The sequence below is a fragment of the Labrus mixtus genome, chromosome 6 (genome assembly GCF_963584025.1).
Source record: "Labrus mixtus chromosome 6, fLabMix1.1, whole genome shotgun sequence".
In the NCBI taxonomy this organism is placed as follows: domain Eukaryota; kingdom Metazoa; phylum Chordata; class Actinopteri; order Labriformes; family Labridae; genus Labrus; species Labrus mixtus.
Genome location: NC_083617.1, coordinates 28,961,162 through 28,988,143, shown reverse-complemented (window position 1 = coordinate 28,988,143; position 26,982 = coordinate 28,961,162). Strand labels below are relative to the sequence as shown.

The 26,982-nt window shown below is 40.2% G+C and overlaps 1 protein-coding gene across 1 annotated transcript in view; it reads right to left on the bottom strand.

Annotated features, from left to right (window-relative positions):
• Positions 1-930: 930 nt before the first annotated feature.
• slc24a3 (solute carrier family 24 member 3) overlaps positions 931-26,982 on the bottom strand; it is a 102,158-nt gene continuing 76,106 nt past the window's right edge. The window contains exons 4-17 of the mRNA XM_061040822.1: positions 21,466-21,540; positions 21,247-21,331; positions 20,293-20,396; positions 19,147-19,221; positions 18,658-18,683; positions 18,479-18,532; positions 17,856-17,983; positions 16,544-16,704; positions 14,812-15,052; positions 14,132-14,298; positions 10,986-11,100; positions 10,299-10,411; positions 5,904-5,969; positions 931-5,800 (exon numbers count right to left, since the gene is read on the bottom strand). Coding sequence (XP_060896805.1) covers positions 5,651-5,800; positions 5,904-5,969; positions 10,299-10,411; positions 10,986-11,100; positions 14,132-14,298; positions 14,812-15,052; positions 16,544-16,704; positions 17,856-17,983; positions 18,479-18,532; positions 18,658-18,683; positions 19,147-19,221; positions 20,293-20,396; positions 21,247-21,331; positions 21,466-21,540 — 1,560 coding nt within the window. The 3' untranslated portion in view covers positions 931-5,650. The remainder of the gene's footprint in view (positions 5,801-5,903; positions 5,970-10,298; positions 10,412-10,985; positions 11,101-14,131; positions 14,299-14,811; positions 15,053-16,543; positions 16,705-17,855; positions 17,984-18,478; positions 18,533-18,657; positions 18,684-19,146; positions 19,222-20,292; positions 20,397-21,246; positions 21,332-21,465; positions 21,541-26,982) is intronic.

The window sequence follows — 26,982 nt, the reverse complement described above, 5'->3', positions numbered from 1 at the left end:
GCGCGACTCACTTTAAATGTTGCAGCTGCAAGGAATTGTGGGGCGTCATATCTCATCTCCTTTGGTAAAGGATGGTCCAGTGTATCATAAGCTAAAGGAGGTTATAAAGGAAGCATTGACCCACCTTTCCTTAGCTTTTAGAGAATTCAAACTTCAATCAATCATGGCCGCACCCTTAATGTCTGTGAGATCGGCAGACTGGGGGATGTGTTGTTTTGAGATGGCTGTGAGGAGAGCCAGTTTTTCGGTTTAAATAAACTAGTGCAGTGCCCGTTCAGAATGTGCTTGTTTGTAATGTGTTTGGTGAGAACGTGACTGGTCAGGATTGGCTAGAGGCAACGTGTAGTTCTGTGGTCAATCAAAGTGCCCAAATGAGCTTTTAAGTGAGGGATTTCATTAGACTTTTGTTAACGACGGTTATTGAACGTGTACCTTCAAGACATTGCCTTCGGCAAGTCTCCTGTGCGTGGGTGTGTTGTTTATGGAAAGGTGGACCTGATTAGTACTAAAGATAGCCTCCATTTAGCAAAACGAAAGGGTAAACCTATGTTGCAATGTCGAGTGTGTCCTGTCTAGTCCACTCAGCGACCTTAATACAGTATGTGTAAATAACTGGGCGAGTCTCCTTCTGCAGTGCGCTGTGTGTGTTGTTTCCACTGGTGTTGTGTTTCTCAGTAGTTTTTGATTCCATTGTACTGCGCCACAGCAAAACTATTTAAAATGTTTTAGCAACAATATGAGCCCATCTGCACTTCCTCAGGTCCACAGCTATACACCTGCCAAGTCTGTCGTCGAGGAATGGTTGTGTAGATTCTCGACTGACTAAAACACACACACACACACACACACTCAGAGGTCTTTGTTATGGACAACTTTCTGCGTGCATTTAAGAGTACGTTGATCCAAGAAAAAAGAACCACACAACAAGGATTTATTACCTTAAGCAAAGACAACTTTATTAATGCTCAGGTAGCAAAATGATCTCTAAAAGTACATTTGAAACACTTAAACACAAAGTAAACAATTCTATTGAAAAGTTTCTTGTGTAGAAAGAGGTAACGCTTGGACACGTAGAGAACCGTATCGTCTGCAAACACTCTCACTCTCCATCTCGAATATCCTATGCTAGCAACAGCATGCAGTCATCTAGGACATCCAGTTTGAATTAAATCCAGTGCCATCTAAAACACAATGGACTCTCATCCCAAATGTCATAAAGATTTACCATAAATAATTGATCATATTGAAATATCTCCATGCGAGTAAACAAAGGACGTTAGCTTCAGAGGTCTCAAACACATTGAAACAAAGGGAAGTACAAGGGAGACCTAGTATCTATGAAAATATATTCAACAGATATACAGATTGAGACAAAAAATATATAAATACATTTACACCTATCTATGTACATATGTACACCAGCAATATCATCCATGTGAATATCACAAATTTATAAGAAATCTCCTCTACAAGATGCTTCTTTACTTTTCAATGTGAGCGTCTTTGTGGTTGTTTGGTTGGTTTTAAGGACATGGTACCCCCATGTTTAGGTGTTAGGTCCATGTAGTGAATAGCAGCACAGAAGGTAATGAACCAAATAATCGATATAGTCAGTTGTAAAACAATAAAGTGCATGATACAGATAATCTCTGATATATACGAATAAACTGGAAAATAAAATGCCCTGGTTTGTAAAGATACTGCTTATACTTTGAGGCATTAAAGGATGATTTATGCCGTGTAGCCAGCATCATGTCTGACAAAGAGACTGCATGGCTCTATTAGTCACCTTATCAAGACCTGATCCTATTCCTAGAGACTAGTATGTGCCAGCAATGCTACAATACAGATACTTAAAGGTCCTATGTTGATGTTAACAAGTGACTACCAACAGTCATTGGGATTTTGGAACAGTTCAGATGTATTAAATAACACTTTGTTTAATTAGCCCTATGGCTTCTTACAAAGAAATATGTGTGTAATTGTAGATTCTGAGAGAGGAAAATCCCTGGAAACTGCAGTTTGTAACATTTATTATTAGAATTGATAATAGCCAGCTTAAGGGGAAAAGGTCAGAGGAATATGCAAAAATTAAGAAGAAAAGAAAAGCCCGAGCACAAAATAATGAATGGAGATTTAAATAATGAATAAATATAAGATACAAGATATTAACTTGTGGGAACAAGATAGTTATATTGTGCTCACATGATATTAACTAACTAAATGCTGCCATAAATACTCAGAACTGTTACTCAGAAAAAATAACCTGTACAAACTCCCACCTATCACTGCCATGAGGTCTGGATGGAAAGTACCAATCAAATGCCTCGTTGGCTCCCTGTGCTTAGCACCAGTCCACGTTTAAACCGCTTCCTTATTTATGTGACTAAAGACCGTGTTAACTAATGTGACGAATAGTGTATGCTGGATAAAATGACCAAACCTACCTTTAAAAGTGAAAAACGATTGAATTTAGTCGGTTTAAAAGATGTGATACTGAGTCAGAGATATGATGGTCAAAATGTTTCACTCAAAACTTAAAACAGTTCAAAATTACTTTTTTATTTTTGCTTCTTAATTTGACTTACGTCACTTTGTTTAATTTGTAAAATCTAAGTATATAAGTAATTGAAGCTTGTGAGTTCAAATGTCATAACTGTTTTGCTAACCCTTGTGCCACTTCTTACATTGAATCTATTGGTTCTTCTTCCTCACTGATGTTATTAAGCCTCCATAGAATTTCCCTTGATAGAAGTTAATGCTTATAAAGTCACACCATGATCTAAACCCGTGGTTCTCAAATGGTGGGTCGGGATCTAAAAGTGGGTTGCGAACATGTGACTGGAGAAAAAAAAAAGTTAAAGTCTATGAAGCTCTCTTAAAACATCTTGGTTTTGTTCCTTCTCTTTGTTCAGTCATACGTTTCATACCATCTGTGGTCCAAACTGCACTCTTTTTCATTCAATAAATCTGATTGGTTGAAGGACCTTCGAATAGACCAGTTGAGAACCACTGATCTAAACCAAGATGTTTCTTTGTTTCCTGTCTCAGAACATTAAATCTTAACTCCAGTTAGAATTTCATTTGTTTGAAAATGTTGAGAAAGATGGGACCTGAAAACATGCATTTGTATAAAGCTCTGTCTTTGTACACTGAGGTGCAACCGTTTTTCTGCACAGATACGACAGATTCTGAACTGTAGCCAAACATTTAGACCAGAACGGACCGTATCTGATGATGCTTTCGGTAATTCTGCTTACTAGGAATTTGACTGTGCTGTGTGGTAGTGCCGGCCATGCTGATGGGCTCTTTATGTTCATAACAGTCCTGTTTGGATTTGTTGAAAAGTCATTAACAAATAATTTCATCAGGAATGACGAGCTGTTACAGTGTCACATATAGAGAAAACATAATTTACAATTTGAATACATCTTTTTAAACTCTTATAAATTCATCTTTGATCTTTAAAGCATATTTACATATTTGTAAGGTCATATTATTATTGCATTACATAAGATTCAAAAGACATTGAAACCCTGTTTCCCGGTCATAGCACAGAGTTCTCTACCTGTGTCACTAAAAGAAATAAATACGTATGAAATATAAACACAAAAGCACATTAATTATTTGTACATTCAAACGACAATACCTCTCAGATTTGATATCTCATATGTCTGATCAATAAATTAAAATATACCTGCAAAAGAAGTTCGACTTTGTTTCGACACTTGCATTCCCTCAACGGGGAAAAGAGAGTGGGGCACTTGACATTTCAAATGAACCTTTCTGGAGGAAAAGCTGACATTTGGATGCATTCTGAGTGAGAATCAACGGGCCCTGACGGACGAGTGTTCACTTCTGCAGGGACGGAAGTCTTTGAGGAAAAAAAAAAGTGACTTCGCTGGCGTGCATCGACTCTCATAAATTGGAAATAAAAAAATCCTCATGTAGGGTTCACAAACCACGTTGTACATGCTTCTAAAAACTAGTAGGAATATTTATGTACCACAAACCTACCATAGCTGGACAAAAGTTAGACATTAGGCATTACAAAATACAAAGAACTCCTGGAAAAAAAAATAAACATCCCAACTTTTAAATATTTCAAGCTGGGACTAAAGTCCTGATGCTTTATATTGCATCTTTACTCTACTCCTACGGTAACACCACTAACATATCTCAGTCCCTCTTTGGGACCACAAAGGAGTAAGAACCCAGGACATCCATCCAACATCGAGGACACACCTCGTCCAACTTGCTTGGCTCTTCTCTTTCATAATGCCGCCACTGTTTTTGAGTCTATTTGGTCAGTTTCTTTGCAAAAACAAAAACAAAAAAGCAGCAGTGCATGAACCCATGACAACCTGCTGGAACCTAAAATCTAAAGTCTTCACTACGATAAACTCACAAACACTGCTTCATTTTACAAGGAGGCTGTCCCTGTAATCAGCATGCATTATGAGGAGGAGCACTTCCTGTCTCCCTGTGAAGCCTCTTTCAGCTCTTCAGTGCATGTTTGACTTCTGTTTTTTTTTACATCATCACAAAACTAAAAAACGCTATAAATGAAATCCACCTCCAGAGAAAATTGTGCTTGCTTCAACACCAGTGGTCTTCTGAATTTGGTGGTCTTAGGTGTGGACTTAAGCTACCCCTGGATTCATAAATAAAAACCTGCCTGGGTGTTTTGTGACCTCCAGAGGAGAAATGTGCGTTTGACATGAATAAATAATACATATCACATCTGGGGGGTATTTACACAGGTGGGCTATTTACACAAGAGAAAAGAAATACAAACTCTCCACAAATCTAATAAACTCTCAGTACAAAAGACAGAAGCTACAGCTGTGATGCTATTTCAGTTAATTTATAAAAATGGGGGGGTAATTCTGTGTCGTAGGACGGGGTCGTGCAGTTCTGATTTGCTGTATGTCTGAAAATGTTGTGAACATTATTGGAAAAAGTCACAACTCAACAATGGAGTGGGACAAAATGTGTCAGATTCCGTTCTTTTTCTGAAACGAATGCTCATTATCTGCGACACCGCACGCAACCCCCCCCCCCCCAAACCCTTTACATCATTGCTTTTATCAATATAACTCCCAATATCTATACGATTCTTCTTTCTTCTCAGGAAAGGTTAGCAGCTAGTAAACAATACACCTTTTACACCAAAACACTGTGGGGGAAAAAAAGGTCCTCGCGTCAGAAGCAAGCAGTAGTCGGTAAACAAGTTTTTGTTGTTGTGTTGTCGTCGTCGTTGTTGTTGTTGTTGTTGTTGTTGTCTTCAGTGCAGTCCTTTGGGAAGGCTTAGAAACAGTCAGTCATTCCTATCTCTGCGCCTGAAATGAATCCCACACTCTGGTTGTGAGCAAACACCAGAGCAGCTTCATATTGCACTGTGCAGAAAGACCAAGAAAAAAAAAAAAGAGAAAAAGAGCAGAACCGGATCTCTCCTCACAAAAGAGATAAAAGCAGGACACTTTTTTTTTTCTTCAAATCATTTCTGCTGTTTTACAGTTTTTTTAAATTCTACTTCCTCGTTCTCAATCTATCATCAAATACCACGTCTCTTTCACGCAAACACCACTTCTCGTGCGAGTGTGTGCATCAGTGTGTGTGTGTGTGTATGCGACTGTGTTTGTGTGTCTCATTCATCACGGCAGGTCGGCAGGTTGACGAAGGTGAAGATGTTGTACTCAATGAGGCAGGAGAAACACAGGAAGACCGAGTAGAGAAAGAGACACATGAAACCCAGACGCTTGTTCAACGTCCACTTGTTGAGGTGGACTCCCAGGACCTGGACCGAAGACGGAGACAGGATGAGCAGACAGGTAGAGAGACAGGCAGGGAAACAGACCAATAGACAGAACTCTGAATCTGACATGTTGTTGTGTACTCACAGTCATAAACACAGAGGCCAGCAGGAGGCCGACGGAGAAGATCAGTCCTTTGCTGTTGAGTTTGATCTGCAACAAGAGAAAGTGTCAACATAATCCATCAGTACTTCAAATACATGTACAACTCAAAACAATGCTAACTACATCTCAGCAAGATTTGTGATCTGGAAACAGCAGAATCCAAACCGGAAACATTTTCAATCAAATAAATTCTTGTTATAGATCACACCATTTATTGCCAACTTGTAATAGAGTTGACCTTGGTGCTGAGAGCTCAGCAATAAAGATGCTCACCGGGTTAGCTGAGCAGCATGCCACCACAGCTTTCCAGGGAGAGCAATGAGGGTGCACCAAAAGCTTAAGGCTAGAAAGGAGGAGGCTGTGGTGGTGGACGCAAAGCTTAGCCAGCAGCAGCGGTGCAGTGTGAGCAGCATTGGTGTAGCAGGGATCAAATGAACCACCGTGTTGTGAGAATGAGATGAGATTGGTTACTGAGTGAAAAAAAGCAATAATTCAATCAGCAGGCTGTTAGCCAATTACCGCTGGGCCACGTCACCTGCATGGACGCAAAGCTTCATTTAATTTCAATCAATTAGCCAGATCAGGGAATGGTAAATGGACTTGAGCTTATACAGCGCTGTTTTAGTCTTCTGACACAGGTCACACCTACACATTCACACCCTGATGGCAGAGGTTGTCAGCCCACAACAATCAAAGCATCAAAACCCAAGAGCCCCTGGCAGCAGTGTCAGTGCCTTAATAATCTTCATTTATGACATCATCCAGTATATCACAGTACTACTGAGGTCTGACTCACCAGCACTGATTTTGGCCGATTAAAAATCTATTATTGACAGCAAAAACAACATTTTCGGTCAATTTTTCAGAATAAAACACTGACGGTTAATTTACCAGTTTATTAAGGAAAGTCCTGGTTACCGGGCCTCATTAGATATCAGACAATGCCCCCCTTTTAAAACTACATTGCTTAAGTGGTTTCTTTTGTACACAATATACATGGGAAGTGGTAAATGGATTTTGTAGTACAAGCTAGTTTGACCATTTATAGTCATAAATTAAGTCACTCATTAAATGGTAAATGGACTTGAGCTTGTACAGCGCTTTTCTAGTCTTCTGACTATTCAAAGTGTTTTTACACCGCAGGTCACACCTACACATTCACACACTGATGGTAGAGGCTGCTGAGTAAAGTGACCATCAGGAGTAACTAATCCCATGCAAACAGGTTCATACTCCACGACAAAGCAGTGGGAGAAACTTGGGGTCTTGCCCAAGGACACATGGGACATGTGACTGCAGGAGCTGAGGATTGAGTATGCTGTAGGCTACATGGCAGTGTACTTAAGAAAATCTTCAAACACAGAAACTATTGTATGTCCCTGAGGTACTTAAGGTCGATCTTGTTTACTTGATCTTGACAACTATGCTTTTGTTCAAAAACTATTAATTAACTAATTTGAAAAAACTGAACAAATAACAACAATGTAGTTAAGAGCACTTTAATTCCTCTGAGCTACTTTTTCTTCGTACAAGACAAAAGCACTAATCTTACATGTTTGTTGATAATTTTGGATAGTGTAGTTCACGTACTTCCGTGACAGTCTCTGTTCATGCTTATTTCCACTTGATGATTTCTATCTTGTGTTCAGATTGAGTGTTATCGTGTGATGCTGGGTATCAGATTGCACTGCAGCTGGTTTCAGGGAAAAAACTTCAGGGAAAAAAGCAGTTTCATAATCTCAAACACACTACAGGGCTTCTTTTATGTTTTTATCATACTTTCTTACTTTTTTTTCTGTCAGCTGCTGTGTTCAAACACTGCACAAACAAGTGAAGAATCAAGTAGAGGAGAAATGATGTGCATCTTATCTGTTTAGCTGCAAAATGAGGACTGAGTTGAAAGACACAGTTTGACAGAACTTTTTCTTTTTTTTATACTTTACACTTGAATGTGGATTTCACATTAAGAGATGAGGGTATGTCTGAAACTGCTTATGGTTCCCAGTTTGCCTAAAACCAAGTGATAACAGCATTAAACAAAGGCTGACGTCAAGTCAGTGTTCATCAAAATCATTTTTTTAAATGTGTAGATTTGATGTGATCTAAAGGCGATATAAGCAATTATTAAATGTAATTTCTCCCTTTTTTACTGAATAAAGGAAACTAAATTCCCCTACAATGCAAATGTTTAAGATCTCACTTGATGGGCAAATAACACTTTGAATATAAGTTGAACATTGCAGGAAAAGATCAGTCTAAGTTTCTATCATGCACAAACAAATGTATCTGCAAATTCAAGATCAAAATCATCATAATCATATTTTGTGATCAATCCTGACTCCTGGGTTTATGTCATAGCTGCTCCAGATTGTCATATAGTGTCATTAGGCTTCTCAGCGTCTGACAGGTGAGTGGGAACACACGGGATTAAGAGCACTTTGTATTAAGAATGAATGAATAATGGAGCAGGGTGTTGGATAATAAATGAATGGATGGAGGAGCCTGTCGGTGTTTTAGGGATAAAACGGCTGTTGTTAGAGGGATACAGTGTTAAACCATAATACTGTCATAACATAACCAAGCCTCTAATAAAGTCTTTGAACAACTCTACTTTCCAGTATGAATACAGTGTAACGATTTAGCCTGTATTAAGCAGAGATAACCTAACCAAGAAGCATATAACACCAACCCCGCCGTTGCACACACTGACTCTAGACATGTTGATTGGTAAAAACCTTTTGAGTAGACATATGAGAGCTGGGACTTAAGTTCAAATAAGTTCAGCTATGAAAACTTGATGCTATCTGCTTCCCCAATGCTCTAAGCTTTTAAAGCTTAGAGCCCCCCCACAAGAGACACTCCATGGACTGGCAGCAGTCTTCATAGAACATGAACACGCACAATGAATTGAAATAGTGTTTCTGTGTGTTTCTGTGTGTGTGACCCAGATGACAAAGAGTTGTATGGGGGCGATTTGATGTGGATTTGTTTATTTTAAGGAGCCACAATGTGGTTGTTTGAATCAAAGTCGTGCATGTTGTTCTGACCCTGCTGTGGAGAAGTTTGAATCAGGTTATTGAAGGTATTATGCATACCTGATATTTTTAAAGGTGCCTACGCAGCTGCAAAATGCCCACATGTTGACTCCTGCATACTGTAATAATACTGTCATTTTAAGCACACAGCATACTCAGAGCTTTCATTTATGTGACCGGTGTGGAGGATTGGAGGGCAAAGAGATCATAGGAGGGTAACAGTCACCATTGAACACACTGCGGAGCTGCAGCACAGGCTTGTTAACTGTCCATCTCTTTTTTTACATTGTGACAACACCAGAAAAACAGAGATCTTAAGATAAACTGCAAGTTTGGGGCGGCATTAGCTCAGTCTGTATGGACTTGGGTTGGGAACTGGTTTAAGTCCCGGTGCGGACCAAAGTATGGAAGTTGGTCTGGTGGCTGGAGAGGTGCCAGGTCCCTTACCAAGCACTGCCATGGTCCCCATGGAACCACCAACAAGCTCTGGCCTGCTCCCTGTGTAGCAGCCCCCTCACTCTGACATCTCTCCAGTATTGTGTGTCCACAGGTCCTGTTTGTGCATGTGTGTGTATTTCAGGTCTATGTGTGTGAGATGCATGTGAGTGTAAACCCAAATTTCCCCTTGGGATAAACAAGGTATGTAAAAAAATAAAATAAATAAAAGGATCAGGGCACTTGCAACCCTCATATAGCACACAGGACACTATTTCAATCGCTAAAAACGGCACTGCTGCAGGATGAAATTTGAAAAATGAAGGCTTGGCTTTAATGTGTTTTTGTTGAGTCTGGGTCAATAATGCTTCCAAAATGGGATGTGTATCTCACCATCATAGCATAAGTGAGTGTTAATAAGCTAGCTAAGCTAGTTGACTTACCTAACAATACTGTCAGTGTTCTCGGGAAAGAATGTTAGTTAAAAGGAAGTAATACTTTGCTCAAGTGAACACACAGGGGACAGAGGAGCGTCTAATGGCCTTAATACACACTCTCCTCGTCCTTGGGGAGGAATGCATGTCCATAGGATCCTGTTTCTGCATGTGTGTGTATATTTCAGCCTATGTGTGTGTTCATGACTTACAGAGTGTAAAAACTGAAATTTCCCCTTGCGGGGATTAACTTAGACTTCCTTCCTACCACTGTGAACAGGTAACTGCTGAAACTGAAAGAAGGTCCAGATATCCGTCAAAGTCGTAAGAGGTACCTATTTTTATTCTCTGTTCTCTAAATAAAGTTAGATATTAGCCCTACCACTGGTTTGAATCTGCTGTGCTGACTAAAGTGTGACATTCACAGGTTCCAGTGTGACCCCGAGAAGAAGGGGAAGGAGAGTGGTACTTACGTCAGAGCCATAGTTGATAGCCAGAGTCTTCAGGGCCCAGGGGAGACCGAGGCCCACCAAGATGTCAAACACGTTACTGCCGATGGAGTTGGACACCGCCATGTCTCCCATTCCTGAGCAGACACACAGAGTTTAAACTTTAAGAACAGAGAAAGGCAAAGGGAGGTACAGAGAGAGAAAAAATCTAATGAGTAGGCAATGGATGCACAAGGAGTCGTGGGATGACACAGCAACAGGTTAAAACATAGGTAGGACGATCAGTGAAGCTATAAATCCGTTTGACGCCCACAGGAGGTGGTAAAGCAACAAAGCAAAGGATGGAGGACTAAACGGTGGTGGCAAGTGTGAGTTTCCAAGCGAGCCCCCCACACACAGACAGTGGCGTTTAAATATTTGATGACAGGAGCAAGAATAAACACAGATGAAAGGACAGAGAGGCACCCTGTTGGGCTGTCTTCTTTTACTGCCTCACCAAGCGGATGGATGAGGGACAGTGGAAAAAAAATAACAGGCCCACAATCTCTATCCCCCCCATCACTCCTTTCCACCCCATCTCTATCGCTGTCATCTCCTCCCCTCTCTGATCGTGGCTCCACTTTGATTCTGTTGTTTATCTTCCATCTGTGTGTCTGTGTGTTTGTGTAAAATGACAACTCCTAGCCTGTCATTTCATGTGAGAGTGATTACCTTGTCTTGCCACTATCAGGCTGGCCATGCAGTCGGGGACACTGGTGCCGGCTGCCAGGAAGGTAATGCCCATGATGACATCTGGGATACCGAGCGTGAAGCCTATAATTGTTACCTGACAGAACAGACCCAGAGAGAGACAGAATAGTACAGCTTGGTTTTTTTTCATAGTTTTGTGTCCTCGTGTGACACGACATGTCATCTTATCAAGCAAAAGATAAACAAAAAATGAGGAGACACTCATACAGAGAAGAGCTCAGTAGTCTGAAACTCCAGGGGGAACCTTTAGAGGGGATTGGTTTCTGCATGTATAAACCTCATCTCATCATCCATAAGCCTTTTTTTTGCATGCTTTTGGGTACGAATGACTAAAGGGTTTCTCCAGTAGTTCACTGGAGCTGGCAGAAGAGAAATTGCAGGAATAGCTGTGACATAATCATCCTCTAATCTTTCACCCCATCAAGTATGTCCATTAAAAGTACATCTCTTTGTTACATAAGCCCCGTTTCCAGCAAGCGGTCTGATTTGGTTGAGTACAGTTTGGTACGGTGAACCCTGATCTTGCTTGCTTTTCCACAGCAGCACAGCAGCGCGACATAGTGTGGACAGCCTAAAGAAGAATAACGTGACACAATAAACTAAGATCAATGACTCTTGGGGAGGTCTGCATCTCCGAGCTTGTCAATGGGGCGGTGTTACGCACTGACAGTAGTCGTAAAAAAAAAAAACAGCCTCCAAATCCAGAGGATATCTAAACATGGTGCGTTTTGTGTTTGTCCTTTATTACCACCGTCGCACAGGAAGTGAAGATTCTTTCGACCAATAATCGGACTGCATGTTGTCTAGCTCCAGCCTTTAGGGTCAGATCAGTACGCTTGACACCCCCACCAAAGAGTACCAAAAAAGTAGAATAGTACGGTTATTTTGGTATCATTCCCAAGTTTTGACAGTGGAAACGCCAATAAATGTGTACCGTACTGAACCAAACTGAACCAAACTGAACCGCACCACTAGGTGGAAACGGGGCTATACAGACTCAGATTGTTATCACCAGTGTCCAACAACACTATGTCGGTGATTCCTGGAGATATAGACCTATTTGTTAAAGGCTTTATATGTGATTTTTTGATCCAGCAGATGTCGCCCTTGAGCACCAGCATGAAACCAAAACAACTTGCGCTGCATTGTTGTGTTAGCATGCTAATGCTAGCGATCTTTATTATGCTCGTATCTTCACACTGCATGTAAATTTACCTGAAATGAGCGTGATCTAGAAACACAGTTAAGCAGTGAGTACAGTATGTTATTCTTCTTTTCTCTAGTCCCTCAATTAAACAACTTTTACACACGAGGGGAGGAGTCAGCCGGCCGTCCAGGCGATGTAAACAAAGTGAAGATAGGACTCTGAAAACTCTGAAAGCATCACAGACAGTGGGACTCGGGTGTTACACCCATTGTAGACAGTCATGACTCACAGAGTTATTTTCAGAGGATATACTTGATTTCTATTACATTTAAGTGTGAAAAATCACATATAAAGACTTTAAGTAACAACATTTTATTCAAACCAAAAATGCAGTTACAAGAATTATCTATCAAGCAACCAAACTCCATTGACACATATAGTCATTGAACAGTAAAGAACATTAGAGTCTCTGGACTTTCACCATCTCAGCTGCACCATCTCCCCCTTTAAAAGTTTATTCTATTATTTAAAAGAGCTCTGTCTGCTCTCTCATTGCTCTGACCTGCCTTAGCACTTCGCTTTTGATTTCAGCCTCACCACCACCCCAGCATCAACTTGTAGGCTCCCGGTAGGGGGTTTAGGGTGTTATATCATCACTCCTCAAGTTTCTGCATGTAAAGTCATCCGTGAGGAGTGTTGATGACGGAGTCTAGACGCCAAACACAAACTGTGTTCTGCTGCTTCATTAAACATTTGAAACGAATACAGTAAAAACACGAGTTGTCTGACTGAACTGAATGGCTCTGGTGTTGTAGCGGGTCGGCTGGATTCACTTAAACACGATGACTTAAACAAGATAACCAGCAGTGGCATTGGAAGAGCAGATCTCGTCTGTTCTTCAATCTAGAAAATACAATTCAAAACTAGTTTTAGTTTATCAGTCACCGTATCAATGCTGTTTGTTTCTACTCAAACTATTCATCTGACTGCATTCTAGTTCATATGACTGATATACAGAATCATTTATGCATTTTCCTGGAATTGTAACCTGAGATATTTAGAAATATTGGAAATAAAGTTAATTTGGAAAGAGTAAAACCTTGTAATGAGTTTCTGGTTTAAGTTTTGTGTGGTTGTTTATTTCAGTGTTAAGATTTAAATTAGTTTTATTTTGACATCCATCCTTGTATTTTTTGCCATGTAGCTTTAATCTCTCTGTGTGTCTTAATGGTCATATTTCTAGGTAAAGCTTTCAGTGTTCTGTTCTGTTTTTTCATTTGTATCATCATGTTTCTCTTTTTCTCTGTTTGTGCATTTCCCTAGTCTTGTCTTTAGTGTTTCCTGTTTTATTTTGTAGTTCTTGTCCCCTGTGTTTCTCTCCCTTTGTCCAGTTTCCCTCCAGTTTGAGCACCCTGATTGTCTTCACCTGTGTCTGATTGTGTCTATCTAGTCTCAGTGTTCCTTCCCTCTTCTTGTCAGATCTTCCTTGTGTTGCTTTGATAACGTGTCCTTGTGGCTTAAGGTTTTCTTCTTTGGGATTTGTTTGTTGTTGGACTTTTTTCTACTTAAAGAAATACATTTTGGTTTTTCCCTTTTTTGTTTAAATAAATATTTTTTGTTTCTGCACGTGGGTCCTGCTCGTTGTTTTTCCACCATTGTGGCACCGCCACAGTTAGTAATCACAAGCCCCTTACAGACACTACAGACCTCGGCGGATTGCCCGCAGGTTTGACTCCAACCTGTGCCCTTTGATGCATGACTACCCCACGCTATCCCCCTACTTTTTTTCTCTTTCTTTAGTTGACCTATCAAAAAAAGCAGAAAGGATTAAATAGTAACATCAAGAAGGCTAAGGCTGAGTAGCATCACTGGAAAAGCTAGGGCCCAACATGACGTTGTTTAACATTAAAAAGTGTTTATTTACATCTCTGTAAATAGTTAGCCATTATCCATCTCTTACCATCCAGACCATGATGTAGGAGAAGCCAGCGATCCACAGGGTGGAGGCTACGAAGGACAGCATGAACCAGTTCTCCCAGCGGGGCTTGGAGCAGTTAGGGACGGTAAAGTACAGCAGCAGGCACAGAGGCCAAGCTAGAAGCCACTTTAGCTTGTTGCATACACCCGCTGCAAAAAAACACACAGAGCAAGATACAGTGTCAAGACTGAGATACATTGTTGTAGTAAACAGAAAGAAAGGGCAAAGAGAGACAGATGATTATGTCCTCTTACAGTAAATACTGCTGTCTACTAATGACCACAGCTGTCTTTCTGATTCATCAGTTTTAAATTAGATGCAGGTCCATTTCCGACTTCATAGCTTTTAAATGTAGGGACATTTTCACGCTATTGTTTATGCATACAATAGATGCATTTTAATTGAATGCACGAGTAATATATGGGTAGTTACAGAATCTGATCAACAGGATGTGTATCATTGGTAAGTGTGACACAGATGAATGAAAGACTATTTAAAGAAGGCAAGATGGAGGAGTGAGACAAACGCAGCAGGAATATGTGCACCCAAAATTCAGGAGGCGGGGGTGATGACATCGCACATCTTTAACAGCTAATATCACTCATTAGCTGACACTGTGAAATATTTCTGTAGGTGAACACAGATATGTCTCCAACAGGTACCTGGGCACTGGAAGGGAACCAATGGTCCCTCTCCATCATCTTCCTCTTCCTCTTCATCATTCTCATTGTTCTCGTTGTCCTCGTTCTCTGTCTCGTTGCCCCCCTCTCGGTCGTCATGGTGACCGCTGACGGCCCTCTCGGCTCCAGACAGGCCATTTTCTACGCCCCGCCTACTTCCTCCTTTCACCGGGACATCAGAGTCACCGTTGGTCAAAGTCCGTGTGTTGATGAGACGTTGCCTCTATATCACGCGCACACACACACACACGCAGAGCGTGTCATGGAGAGAGCATGATAATGCCTGAAACTTTTCAATATCAAAATTTGAATTTAGATTTAGCTTTAGTATAGAAGCGACACTGGATCTTTTTTCTTCTTATATTACAGTAAACTGTGATTAAACCCAATCTAAAGGTATGTTAGTAACTGTGGTCACGTTGATTGGTGGGATAGTTGAAAGGCTGCATGGAGACACAATGTAAAAAAATCTTTATTTCGAATCTGACTGACAGATGATGTTATTTTTGGCTAGCTGTCGTGCCGAAAAGGAAGTCAGTGTTTTCCAAAGAGCTCCAGGACCGTTACAGTCTTCTTTGAAAAGTACCAGGCAGTGAATATGCTGCGTTTTGCATACATTTTTGCCCACTGTGGAAAGTCGCCATACAAAGCCATATTAAAACGAGCAAACAGTATGTACAGGCTGGAAGTAGCCCTGTTACCATCTACTTCAATGACCTGTGACAACCAACTTAACCTGGCTGCTCTGGAGGGCACCTTAGATCACCACCTCGTGTGACCAGTGCAGGTCACCGATCTGTGAATCAATCGTTTGGGTTTGCGGTGGATTTAAAAAAATATGGTCACCCTTACTATGATGCTCTGAATTTAGACATCCATCATTAAGACTACATCATTAAGCTCATGTTGTGTGTACAGCTAGGCGTTAGCTAAAGCAGCTAACTAGCAGAGCTGTCTACTGGATCATCAGTCGATACCAGTTTGTCACTGTCATACTTACTGTATTCATGGAAATGTCATTTCAAAAGTGATTACAGCTTGTAAACAAGTTTTGGATATAATGATTTAAATGGAAGGATCCATGTAAAGGATTGTGTCTATAAAGACAACTAGCTGAACTGTGAGTAGAGTCAGCACTGACAACGGTACAATTCAGAAACCAAAGAAATATGCAAAACTTTCTAGGTATCATCTCTGCACAGCATGGACTCCTAAATTAAACGAGCACGTACTCTTTGTATGCTGTGGCAGGAAAAACTTAATTTGAAGAAGACCAAAGAGGAGAGAGAGAGAGAGAGAGAGAGAGAGAGAGAGAGAGAGAGAGAGAGAGAGAGAGAGAGAGAGAGAGAGAGAGAGAGAGAGAGAATTTAGCTGCAACAGCTTGGCATTGTGGGTAGGACTTTGATTTATGGACTTTATTTAATTTACAAGTGTGAAATGCCAAATGATAAATGATCATTTTTGACCTAGGTGTCTACATCATGCCTTGACCAGTCCTTTGAGAAACGCACAAGAACACAGAAAGCTGATTTGTAGGCTGTGGCCTCTACTCAGCACCAGAACACCTTGTTGAAGAAGCTGTCTGAAACACCTTTCCCTTCTGAGAAATACACACTGCAGTCTGCTACAAATTGGAAATGGCAGCAATCTTTTTTTTTTCTCTACCCTTTTCCAATCAAAGGTGCTGTTTCAGAGCGCCTGTGTGAATCCTTACCTCAGTGATGAGCATTCGTGAGGCCATGGTGAGGCGCGTTCTGGGGGAGAAGTGGCTGGTGATCATGATTCTCATGCCGGCCTCAGAGAAGGAGAGCTGGTGGGGGTACGCTGACAGCAGCTCGTCCACCATCAGCACTGATGGTTTCCTGTGGTGGTTCGCTGTAGGACACACACACACACACACACACACACACATGCAGGTTATTACACATGTACACATGCATTTATGACTGCGAGAGAACAAGTCTTTCTCCTTTATTTTGCAGCTTCTAAAATCTTTGTGAGAACATACAGTAGCTCATACCATCAAAGTGTGGGTGATTGAGTCAGCTGAGTGATTCTACACAGGCAGATGTTTTACATACGACTCTGTACGCCAATACATCAATGCTTCGTGAAGCAGAAATCTCAACCATTGTAGAATTAATTACAATTACAATTCACTTAGCAGACGCTTTTATCCAAAGTGACATACATCAGAGAGTAAGTACAACACTAATCCATTCATACACCACCACCAAAGCAGCAGGAGCAATGCGGGGTTAAGTGTCTTGCCCAAGGACACATCGGACATGTTGCTCAGCTGGGGATCGAACCCTCGACCCTCTGGTTGAGAGGCGATGACTCTACCAACTGAGCCACAGCCGCCACTGAATTAAAATAAAAACATGTAAAAAACTGACTTTGGAGGAAAAAAATCACCAACATTTCAGACAATGTAGTGTTTCTGAGCCGAAAAGAAAAAAGTTTTGCATCAATAAATCTAAGTTAGGTACTGAGATGGCTGCTTTCTTTCTTTCTTTTTTTATGTTTAATTTTTGGGATTTTTAATGCCTTTATTTACGTGATCGGACAGTGGATAGAGTTGGAAATAAGGGAGAGGGAGTGAGAGAGTGGGGAACATCACGCAGGAAAGGAGCCACAGGTCGTATTCAAACCCGGGCTGCCAGCTTGGAGGACCACGACCTCCGTACATGGGATGCGCACACTAACTGCTTGGCTACCAGCGCCCCCAAATGGCTGCTTTCTTAAACAGAAAACTATACTACTGTATATTTTTATCCACCCCTAGTTCAGACTACTATCTTGTCAGCTGTGATGCTACGTTACATAAGCAGCAGATTAGTACTGAAAGTATTTTTAACTATAAGTTGTAACTCAACCCAAACAGATGATCAACATATCACTCAGGCTCTCGTCAAAGGCATGTCAACTGAGCAGGGAGGCATTTAGCTTAGCTTAGCTCAAACACTGGAAGCTAAAAATGCAAACGTTAGCGCTTTAAGATATAGCATAGTAAAACAATGCACCTTTCTTTAGAAGAACAGCCGTAGCATCACAGCCGTCCTCTAATTCAGCGTTACTGGCTGCTCCATTCCTCAAACCAGACGAGTTCTTCTTCCGCCTCTCCAGAAAACGGACGACATGGGAGTTACACCTGAAACATACATCAGGGAAAATGTGCATTACTTACAGTTATCTGATAAGTTCTAATAAAGGCTCCTCATCTGTGTTCTAGTTTGTTATCGGTGTTACTTCAGACTGTGAAAAGAAAGTCTGTTTCAAATGACTTAAATAATATGAGAGGTACTGTATATCAAATCTTCTCCTTGTGGTTATGAAAAATAATGCAAACAATGGATTCCACAGACCACAACGTATTTCTTGTAGCTAGTTTAAAAACGACAAGCTTTAAAAACCCTGTATGGTTGGTCCTCACAAAACCTTTAATATGAAAAACGTGTAGCAGAAAGATACGTAGCTCTAGTGGAGTCTTTTTGACTGAATCTTAGACTTTCCCTCCACAGGTTAAAAGCGTTCAACAGTCTGGGGAGTCCAGTATTTAATTACCCTCATTAAGTTAATGACTGTTTAAGAAAAAGCCACAACATGTTATTACTGTGTTGTCAGAAATATAAATCTGTGTGCTTACTTCATGATTAAAATGTAGACGAAGTACATCAGGATCAACGTGAGAGCTTCCCACCTGGAAATCAGAGTTTGGATTAAATAACCATCTGAATTATTTTACAATTTAGGTCTTAAATGTTACTAAGAGACTCAGGTGAAATAATATCAAATGTTAAATACTAAAAAAAAAAAAAGGCTTACCAAACCACTTTCTCGTCATATATGAACTGTAATAAAAAGGAGGAAAATGAAAGCGAAGTGAAAATCAATGACTTCATCAACATGTAATCCATTCATTGATAAATTCCTTCAGAGTGGAAAACATCAGTACACACATGGGTTATGATTTACGTTTTGGAAGACTGTACCAATTCCCCAAAAATATCACGGTAACACTTTATATCAAGGACACAATATTCACCATTAACTAGCTGATTATTAGCATGCTAATTAGTAGCATAGTGGCTTCTTATTGGATGTTGTTAGGTCTTATTAGTATCTTATTCTACATGGCCACATAGCTAATGGACTATTAACTAAGAGCTTGTCTCCAACACCCTTCTCATTACTACTTGTGTATAGTAAGTAAGGAACTAGTTGAACATGAATTATAATGTTATTGTGCTTTGCTTAGTGTGGCCCTTATAAGGTAGAATTATGTAACATGACTTGTATGACATTTTTCCTTACCACTATAAGAGCAGAGATAGATAAGGTGTAGTAGATCGAGTCTCTCATCAGAGGCCAGCGGGAGAGACGTATTGTCTGCGGGAGGGAGAGAGAGAGAGAGAGAGAGAGAGAGAGATAGAGAGAGAGAGACAGACAGACAGGAACAAAGGGGTGAGACAGTGCTAAAACTTATTTTTTGTCCTGTTGAGTAACACATCCCACAAGGTACTTGCTGCTGTGCACTACAAACAAGATAAACTGAGCTCTGTGAGTGTGTGTGCGTGTCTGTTTTGGCCTTACGTAACATGTAATCTAACTAGGAAAAAAAAATTCTTTCAAGTATGTTTCTCTTTTTCCTTGTGGGATTACAGCACTGAACAGGACGATGCTGCAAAAGAAATGCATACAGAGAGAGAGAGCAGAGTCGTTTCAAGCTTTTTAATGTGTACTGTGATGTATCATCTAAAAACTTCAGACATTTGGTTTGTTTAGACACATAAAACGGTCAGCACACTCTGTCTGTTCTGTACGCTAATTTTTCAGTTCATTAGAGTTTAGCTGGAGCTTTTGTCATTGTTTACATGGATGAATACCAGGGCTATCAAACAACAACATGTTTAAACACAACATTTAAATAGTTCATTGTGATCAATTGTATTTTTAACCACATAATTGAAATTCCATTATTTAGCATTTTAAAATAAAAATTGTTAGGCTTTTATTTTTGTACTGTCTTAAGCTGAGAATCCTTAACTTTCCATTTGAATTCAGCCATGCTTTTATTTTGAAACAAGGAAAGCCCTACCTTCTGTTAAATCAAAGGTTAAACTAGGTTAAGTAAAACAGCTAAAGTGAACAGTCAAAAAATATTAAATGTTGTCATCAGATGGATAATACTTTGGACTCAACAACTGAGCTGTTCTTTTTCATCACTGAGACTACAGGGAGACACCGTAGAGGCTAATCTACGGTAAACCAAAAGGGACAAAACATCATGAGATTAATTGCCATAAAAAAAAAAAAAAAAATTCCTTAATTTCAAACCTTAATAAATGATGATTAATTAGTTAATGCTGACAGACCTAATGCATACTGAATGTTTGCAGTGTTTAAAATGCTTGCTCATGGTTTGATTAGATCAGACTAGTCACACATTTTGTACTGTACCTGTACAGCGAATATCCCACACACTCCAATAATGACGAGGATATTGAACACTGCTGAGCCCACGATGGTGCCCACCCCGACGTCACCTTTAGTGATGAAAACTCCTGCACAGCAGATACACAAACACAGGTCATGACCATTTGTTTACTGCAACATTTGGGCTTCACCCTGGTTGGTTGGTGTTATGCTGATGTTGACATGGTACCGTGGTGGGAGGGCAGTCAAGGAGCCGACTGATCCATAATGGCTGCTTATGGTGACTGAATAGTTTTGTTTTTTCATTAATGGTTTCATATTAATGTCTTTTGACACTTTATTCTTCTAATGCATTCTTCTAATGCCATTATATTAGGGCCGCCCCCCTAATATGATGGTAGGGGAAACACTGAACTTTGAGATGCATATCGTCACTTGGAATTGATAGACCAGTCTTGTTTTTGGGATGTTTATCAGCACTGTCTGTCTCGCAGGGGGAAGTGTGGAGAGCCGCAGGAAGCTGAGTGATTCTGAAGGAGGTGTGTCCAAAGAGAGCGTTTGCTTTGGTCTTACAGCCTGCTCTGGAAGTTGCATAGAAAGCTTTTACATCTCAAACTATTTTAAACTCCTTATAAAAGACGTAACCCTCCACGAGTGGTCACACAGGTTTCTAGATATGACATCATTGAGATTACATGCAATACAGAAGAATGGTCCAAAATGTTGATATTTCATGAGCTTGCATTCAATGCAATATTTGACAACTGGATCTCTGAAAACAACTACATCTTTGACACTGGCATGGCCGCCCTCAGACAGATGTGCTAATTGTGTTTAGAAAATTGATGATGTGACTACAGATTGGACAGGAATATCAAAGCTGTTGCAAAATATTGTATCGCTTTTTGTGTTTATTAGAGAACAGACCATATCCAGCAGGAGAGGTTGTGTGTGTGTGTGAGGGTGTGTGTGTCTTACCTATGACAGAGGTGAACAGCTCAGGAGCCGAGCTGCCTGCTGCCATAAAGGTAGCTCCTGCAACGTCCTCACTCAGCTGAACACGCTGGATGAGGAGAGAGAGACAGAGAAACACTACTCTTAAAAGAAACACATCACTAAGCATTACTTTGAGAGTTCATGTGAGCTGATGTAACCTCAGCTGAAGTGCATTTATAACCTGCAGTGTTTTGTTTTTACCTCACATATCTTCTCCAGTGAGGGGACAAAGTAGTCATCACACACCAAAGCCAGGGCATAGAACATGTAGACTGCCTGCAGGGGCCAAAGACACACACACACACACACACACACACACACACACACACACACACACACACACACACACACACACACACACACACACACACACACACACACACACACACACACACACACACACACACACACACACACACACAAATACAATGGTGAGGAACAATACACCAGCAGCTTGCCAAAACATCCCCTGCAAAAAAACATTGGTAATCCATTTTCTGTTTACAGCTGAATCACTGATTCTATCTTTGTTTACCTGACAAGAGCTAAAAGAACCATTGAGTAGTGAAACATATCAAGTGGATGCAAAAATAAACCGGTAAAAAAATGAACTTTTATTCTTTCAGAAAAATCTTTATGTTTGCAGACAGCAGGCTACATTTTCAAATCTGGAAGACACTTCTTCATGTATCTGTTCGATGGATTTGAGAATATCTGTAAAGGAAAGGGTGCAGAGGTTATTCAGCACAGAAAAAAAAACAATACAGGCTAGACGGAATGGAATAAAAAAAATCTATAAGATGTCAGATTTTCCTTTAAGGAGTTAAGTTATGTGCTAAATAAAATAATAGCTTCTTAAGAAACTCTACCAATATATACGTCTACCTCTTTCAGATGCTGTTTCAGTAAAAGGAATGGAGAATAAAGAAGGATGTGGATAAGAACAGGTGTATAGAAATTCTTGGATAAACAACAGACAGCTGCAGGTTTTAAACTTACCCTAAATAAATGAGTGTTAAATACCGTAAATACATCTGCTCTAAATGAACAGGTGTCCAGATGTTTCTACCAAATATGCACAATGCAAGTGATCCTCCCCCAAACCTCCATCTTTGAAATACTAATTCTGAATCCTGCAGAGGAAAAGGTTAGTGACCCAAAATGCTACAGCACATTTACCAATTAGAACTAGGAAAATATAACACTCCTATATTAGCATCTCTTACAATATACTCTACACTCTCAATCAAATCTAGAATAGAATTTAAAATTATTATTCTCACTTAAGAAGGCACCATCAAATCTTAAAGAGCTCATTGTGCCTTATTGCCCCATTAGAACATTGAACTGCCAGGATGCAGGCCTTCATGTGAAACCTACTGTTTCTAAAACTACTATGGGAGGTAGTGCCTTTAGTTATTTGGCCTCTCTAGGACCAGGTCAAGGTCTGCAGCAGCAAAAGCTTCATTTTTAAGAATACAAATGCAGTTTTGCTAAAGATATCTTTAGGTATAACACAGAGTGATGGGGTGAAATACAGAATAAATCAATGCTATGAGCAACGATCTCACAACAGAGGTCACATACAAATTAAATCCATGTCTCAAACTGTAGAGGATTAGCATTTTTTTCACTTCAGTAGATTCTGTTGGCATGAGTGTAGTTTTCAGGTGGGCATACCAGGCTTCAATAGACATGAATATAATTTTGGGGAGTTACGTAACCTCTGTTTGGTGTCTGAATCTTTAGACAGTCTGTCAGAGTGTCCTAGCATTACACATAAGCCTCTGCTCAACATCTGCCAAACACTTCTGCATTACAGCGCCCAGGCAGCAGGCTCAGTGGGCGGCTACACTTTAATGTATTCTGTGTGTGGTGTGTGTGTGTGTTATTATAAAGTAGCACTGTACCTCATATTTCCCCCATTTTTCTATCAGTCCATCACAGGTTTATATTAGAGACAGGCAGGAGATAAATATGGATTTGTTATGTGTGGGCTGTGGGCATATATACAGAAATATCTTTCTTACGTATTTTGTACAAACTGTAAATAAACAATGTGAGAGAACTCACTGCTCTGAACACCAAAACACAAAGCCGTCATACTGCTCACTGTTGGTGGTATGAAAAACTAACAGTTTATTAAAATATAATAATGTTGCTAAACTAGCTCAGTGGCTAATATTTCATAAAACAGTATGAGCTTCTTCCTCTCGTCTTCACTTTTTCTAACCCTCACTTTAACCTTAATCATTCTGAATTTAGATTTTAGTCTTTGTACAGACAAAATTAAGTTGTAGTTGTAGAATAAGAGCACACGAGTGTCTAATAGGCTGTCGCTCAAATGGTAGAGTCGGTCATCTCTCAACCGGGGTTCGGGGTTCGATCCCCTGCTCCTGCAGCTACATGTCCAAAATGTCCATGGGTAAGACACTTAACCCCGAATTGCCCCCCGCTGCGACGTATGCATGTGTATGACTGTGATTAGTTACTTCTGATGTTCAATTTACATATCAGCCTCTAGCATCAGTGTGTGAATGTGTAGGTGTGACCTGCGGTGTAAAAGTGCTTTGAGTAGTCAGAAGACTAGAAAAGTGTTATATAAGTATTATACATTTACCATTTAATGAGCGACTAAATTTCTGACAATAAATGGTCAAACTAGCTTGCACTACAAAGACATAGTATAATTTGAGTTGCTCTGATAATCTTAAAAAAAACGCCAAACACCTTTTACTGCTGAGAGATTTGTATTTCTTTTAACATCTAATTTAGATGACAGATTGCCAGTTAGATTATTACGCCAGTTAGCGATCCATGATTGGAGATAAGCTGTAACAAATTACCTTGCAAGAAAGTATAATTAAAAAAAACATTATTAAGCAGAAAGCTGAGCAAATTACATTAAAACTTGCCTATTTCTGACCTATTTCAGTGATAGGGGTTGATGATTTTTGGGCAACTTAAAAAAAAAGAAAAAAGTTCACAGACAAAATAGGAAAACCTGTCATAGTTTTAAGGGTTGCAGGCTCTTACATCAACCTCATTAAAGGTCCTTGACCCCTACACAGTCAAAATGATTTACAGTTTTTGTTGTAGTTATTAGGACCAAGGCATCTATTAAAATGTGTCTTATTAATGCACGGTCTGTGGCTAACAAGACACATATCTTGAATGACTTGTTTACAAGGGAGAGGTTTTCCTGATTGAAACCTAGCAAATGGACATAGAATTAGTTCAAAGAATTGTGCCCCTCATACTGTTCTTTTATTGGGACTCCCAATCTGTCCGGGCATGGTGGAGGTTCTTTCTGTGGACTACAATAACAGGTTCTTCTGTCAGTTGGTGAGCACAGAAACCTTCATTTGATTATAGCTCACTAAAATTGGAAGGCTACTTCCTTTTCATTGTGTTTTGATATATTGACCTCTTAACAGATTTTACTGAATTTCTTACTTTTATCATTAAGCTGGATGAAGAGGCTTCATGATTGGGTGGGAAGTTCAATCACAGCATTAGATAGGTTGTCTTCCTTTCTTGCTGACAGAACTTTTGCAGTATGTATTTGTGACTGTGTCTCTGGGTCCTCTCCATGGTAGATATGGGTTACCGCAGGAATCTGTCCTGGGGCCCATGCCTTTGCCCCCTACATTGACGACAGTTCATAAGCAGATTTAATATAATAGCATATCATCTTTACGCAGATGACTGACAACTCCTCTTCACTTTTAAAACCAGTGAGAAAGATTTCGAACCTCCTGAACTTCATAAATATTGTAAAGCACTGGATGGCAGGCCATTATTCACAGCTCAATGCTGATAAAACAGAAGTTGGGGTCCCTCTTCACTGCTGCGTGCTCAAGTCTGTGCAATAGGAGTTATTTTTGATCAATCCTTTTCATTTGACAGTCAGATTAAACAGCTCATCAAATCATGTTTTTTTCCATCTACGAAATATAAGTAAACCACTCATTGAAATGCTCATAAATGCCATTTCATCCCGCATTGATTACTGTAACTCACTCTTCACCTCTCTCAGTATGTCTGCCCTCAATCGCTTGCAATCAGTAAAAAACGCTGCAGCCAGAGTACTAACAAGGTCAAACAAAGGGTCTCACTCCTGTACTTGAATCCATTCACTGGCTCCACGTCAGGCCCCAGATTATCTGGCTGAAATCATTCACTCCTATCAGGCAACTCACCCCCTCAGGTCAAACACACTACAAATGGAGCTCAGTGTAAGTTCAAGCAGGAAGACTGGTTATATTCTCTCACATTTATTCAATTTCTTCTGTCTACCTCTCCCTCCGTCTCCCTGCTCTGGTGATCAGCTGATTTGGGGTGTTCACTCAAGTAAGTAATAATCCAACCAGATTCTGCCCCAACCTCTCTCAACCAATCATCCTGCCACGGCCACATTTTAAAACCTGTTCTCTCTTCCACAGTCAGTTTGTCATTTCAGTGCGATCACTCCGAACCTCCTCCGCCCAGGTCACCTCCATTCCAGCTCAGCAGAGTTCAGATAGAGCCTCAGAAACCTACTCCTCATCATATCCTGTAGGGGGGTATCCTGTCCTGCTGTCGGCCTCATTACCCCTCCGAGTACATGAAGACGTCATGATGGAGTCTAATCCCCCAAAGACTTTGCACATTTAGTTCCTAAATTGTTATATAAATAATTGTTCATTCTGAATTAAGACTCTCCTGATTGAACTGTTCTCAGTTCCTCATACACACCTAAAGACCCATGGTGATAGAGATTTCCAGGCTATAGCTGCCAGACTTTGGAATGCTCTGCCAATGCCTTTGCACTCTGCAAAATATGTTAGCGATTTCAAAAATCAGCTGAAGACACACCTGATTAGGCATTTGTAATTATTCTTCATCTTTAAATGCACTTATACTTTACTGTTTATTTATTTTATCTCGGAACTGTGCTTTCTTATATGCTCTTCTCTGTGGCTTATGTGACAGTCTTGTCTTCCCTTTATTTCTGTAGTTGTTTTGCTGTTGTTGTTACCTATTGTGGCAATTGCATTATTCTTACTATTTTTATTATCTGTATGTTGTGTCATTGTAAGATCACTTTGTGGCTGATGTCTGTGTAAAACTGTAGACATGTTCATGACATGCAGAGATAAGCATGCCTTGCTGACTTGAAGAGAATGTCCCTAATCCCCGAAGACAGGCCATTATTTCTGTCATTCCCAGTTTTATACAGCATTATATATTTAATCATCTTTTAAAGAGAATTATTCTCATTTTCTGATCTGTTACAGAGGGCAGTTGCTGTTTATGATATGGGGTGGCTGTGGCTCAGTGGTAGAGTAAGTCGTCTCGAAGGTCGGATGTTAGATCCCAGGTTAACCCAAATTGCTCCAGCTGCTTAGTCAGCATGCATGTGAATGTGTATGAGTGGATTAGTTAATGCCGATGCACACGTTGCATAGCAGCCTCTGCCATCTGTGTGTGGATGGGTGTGAATGAAGTGTGACCTATCATGAAAAAAAGTGCTTTTCTAGTCTTTGACTACTCAAAGTCTATTTACCATTGACCAATGCTGTTTGCTGTTATTGTAAACTAAAAACATGCACCATGTTTACCCCTCACAGTCAGAATTCTTTGGTTTTAATCCTGTTTAATTTATAGCTGCAACCTGGCCATGTGTTCACTAAACCACTCTATCAAAAATATGTCTTGTTATTAAAGGATTACACA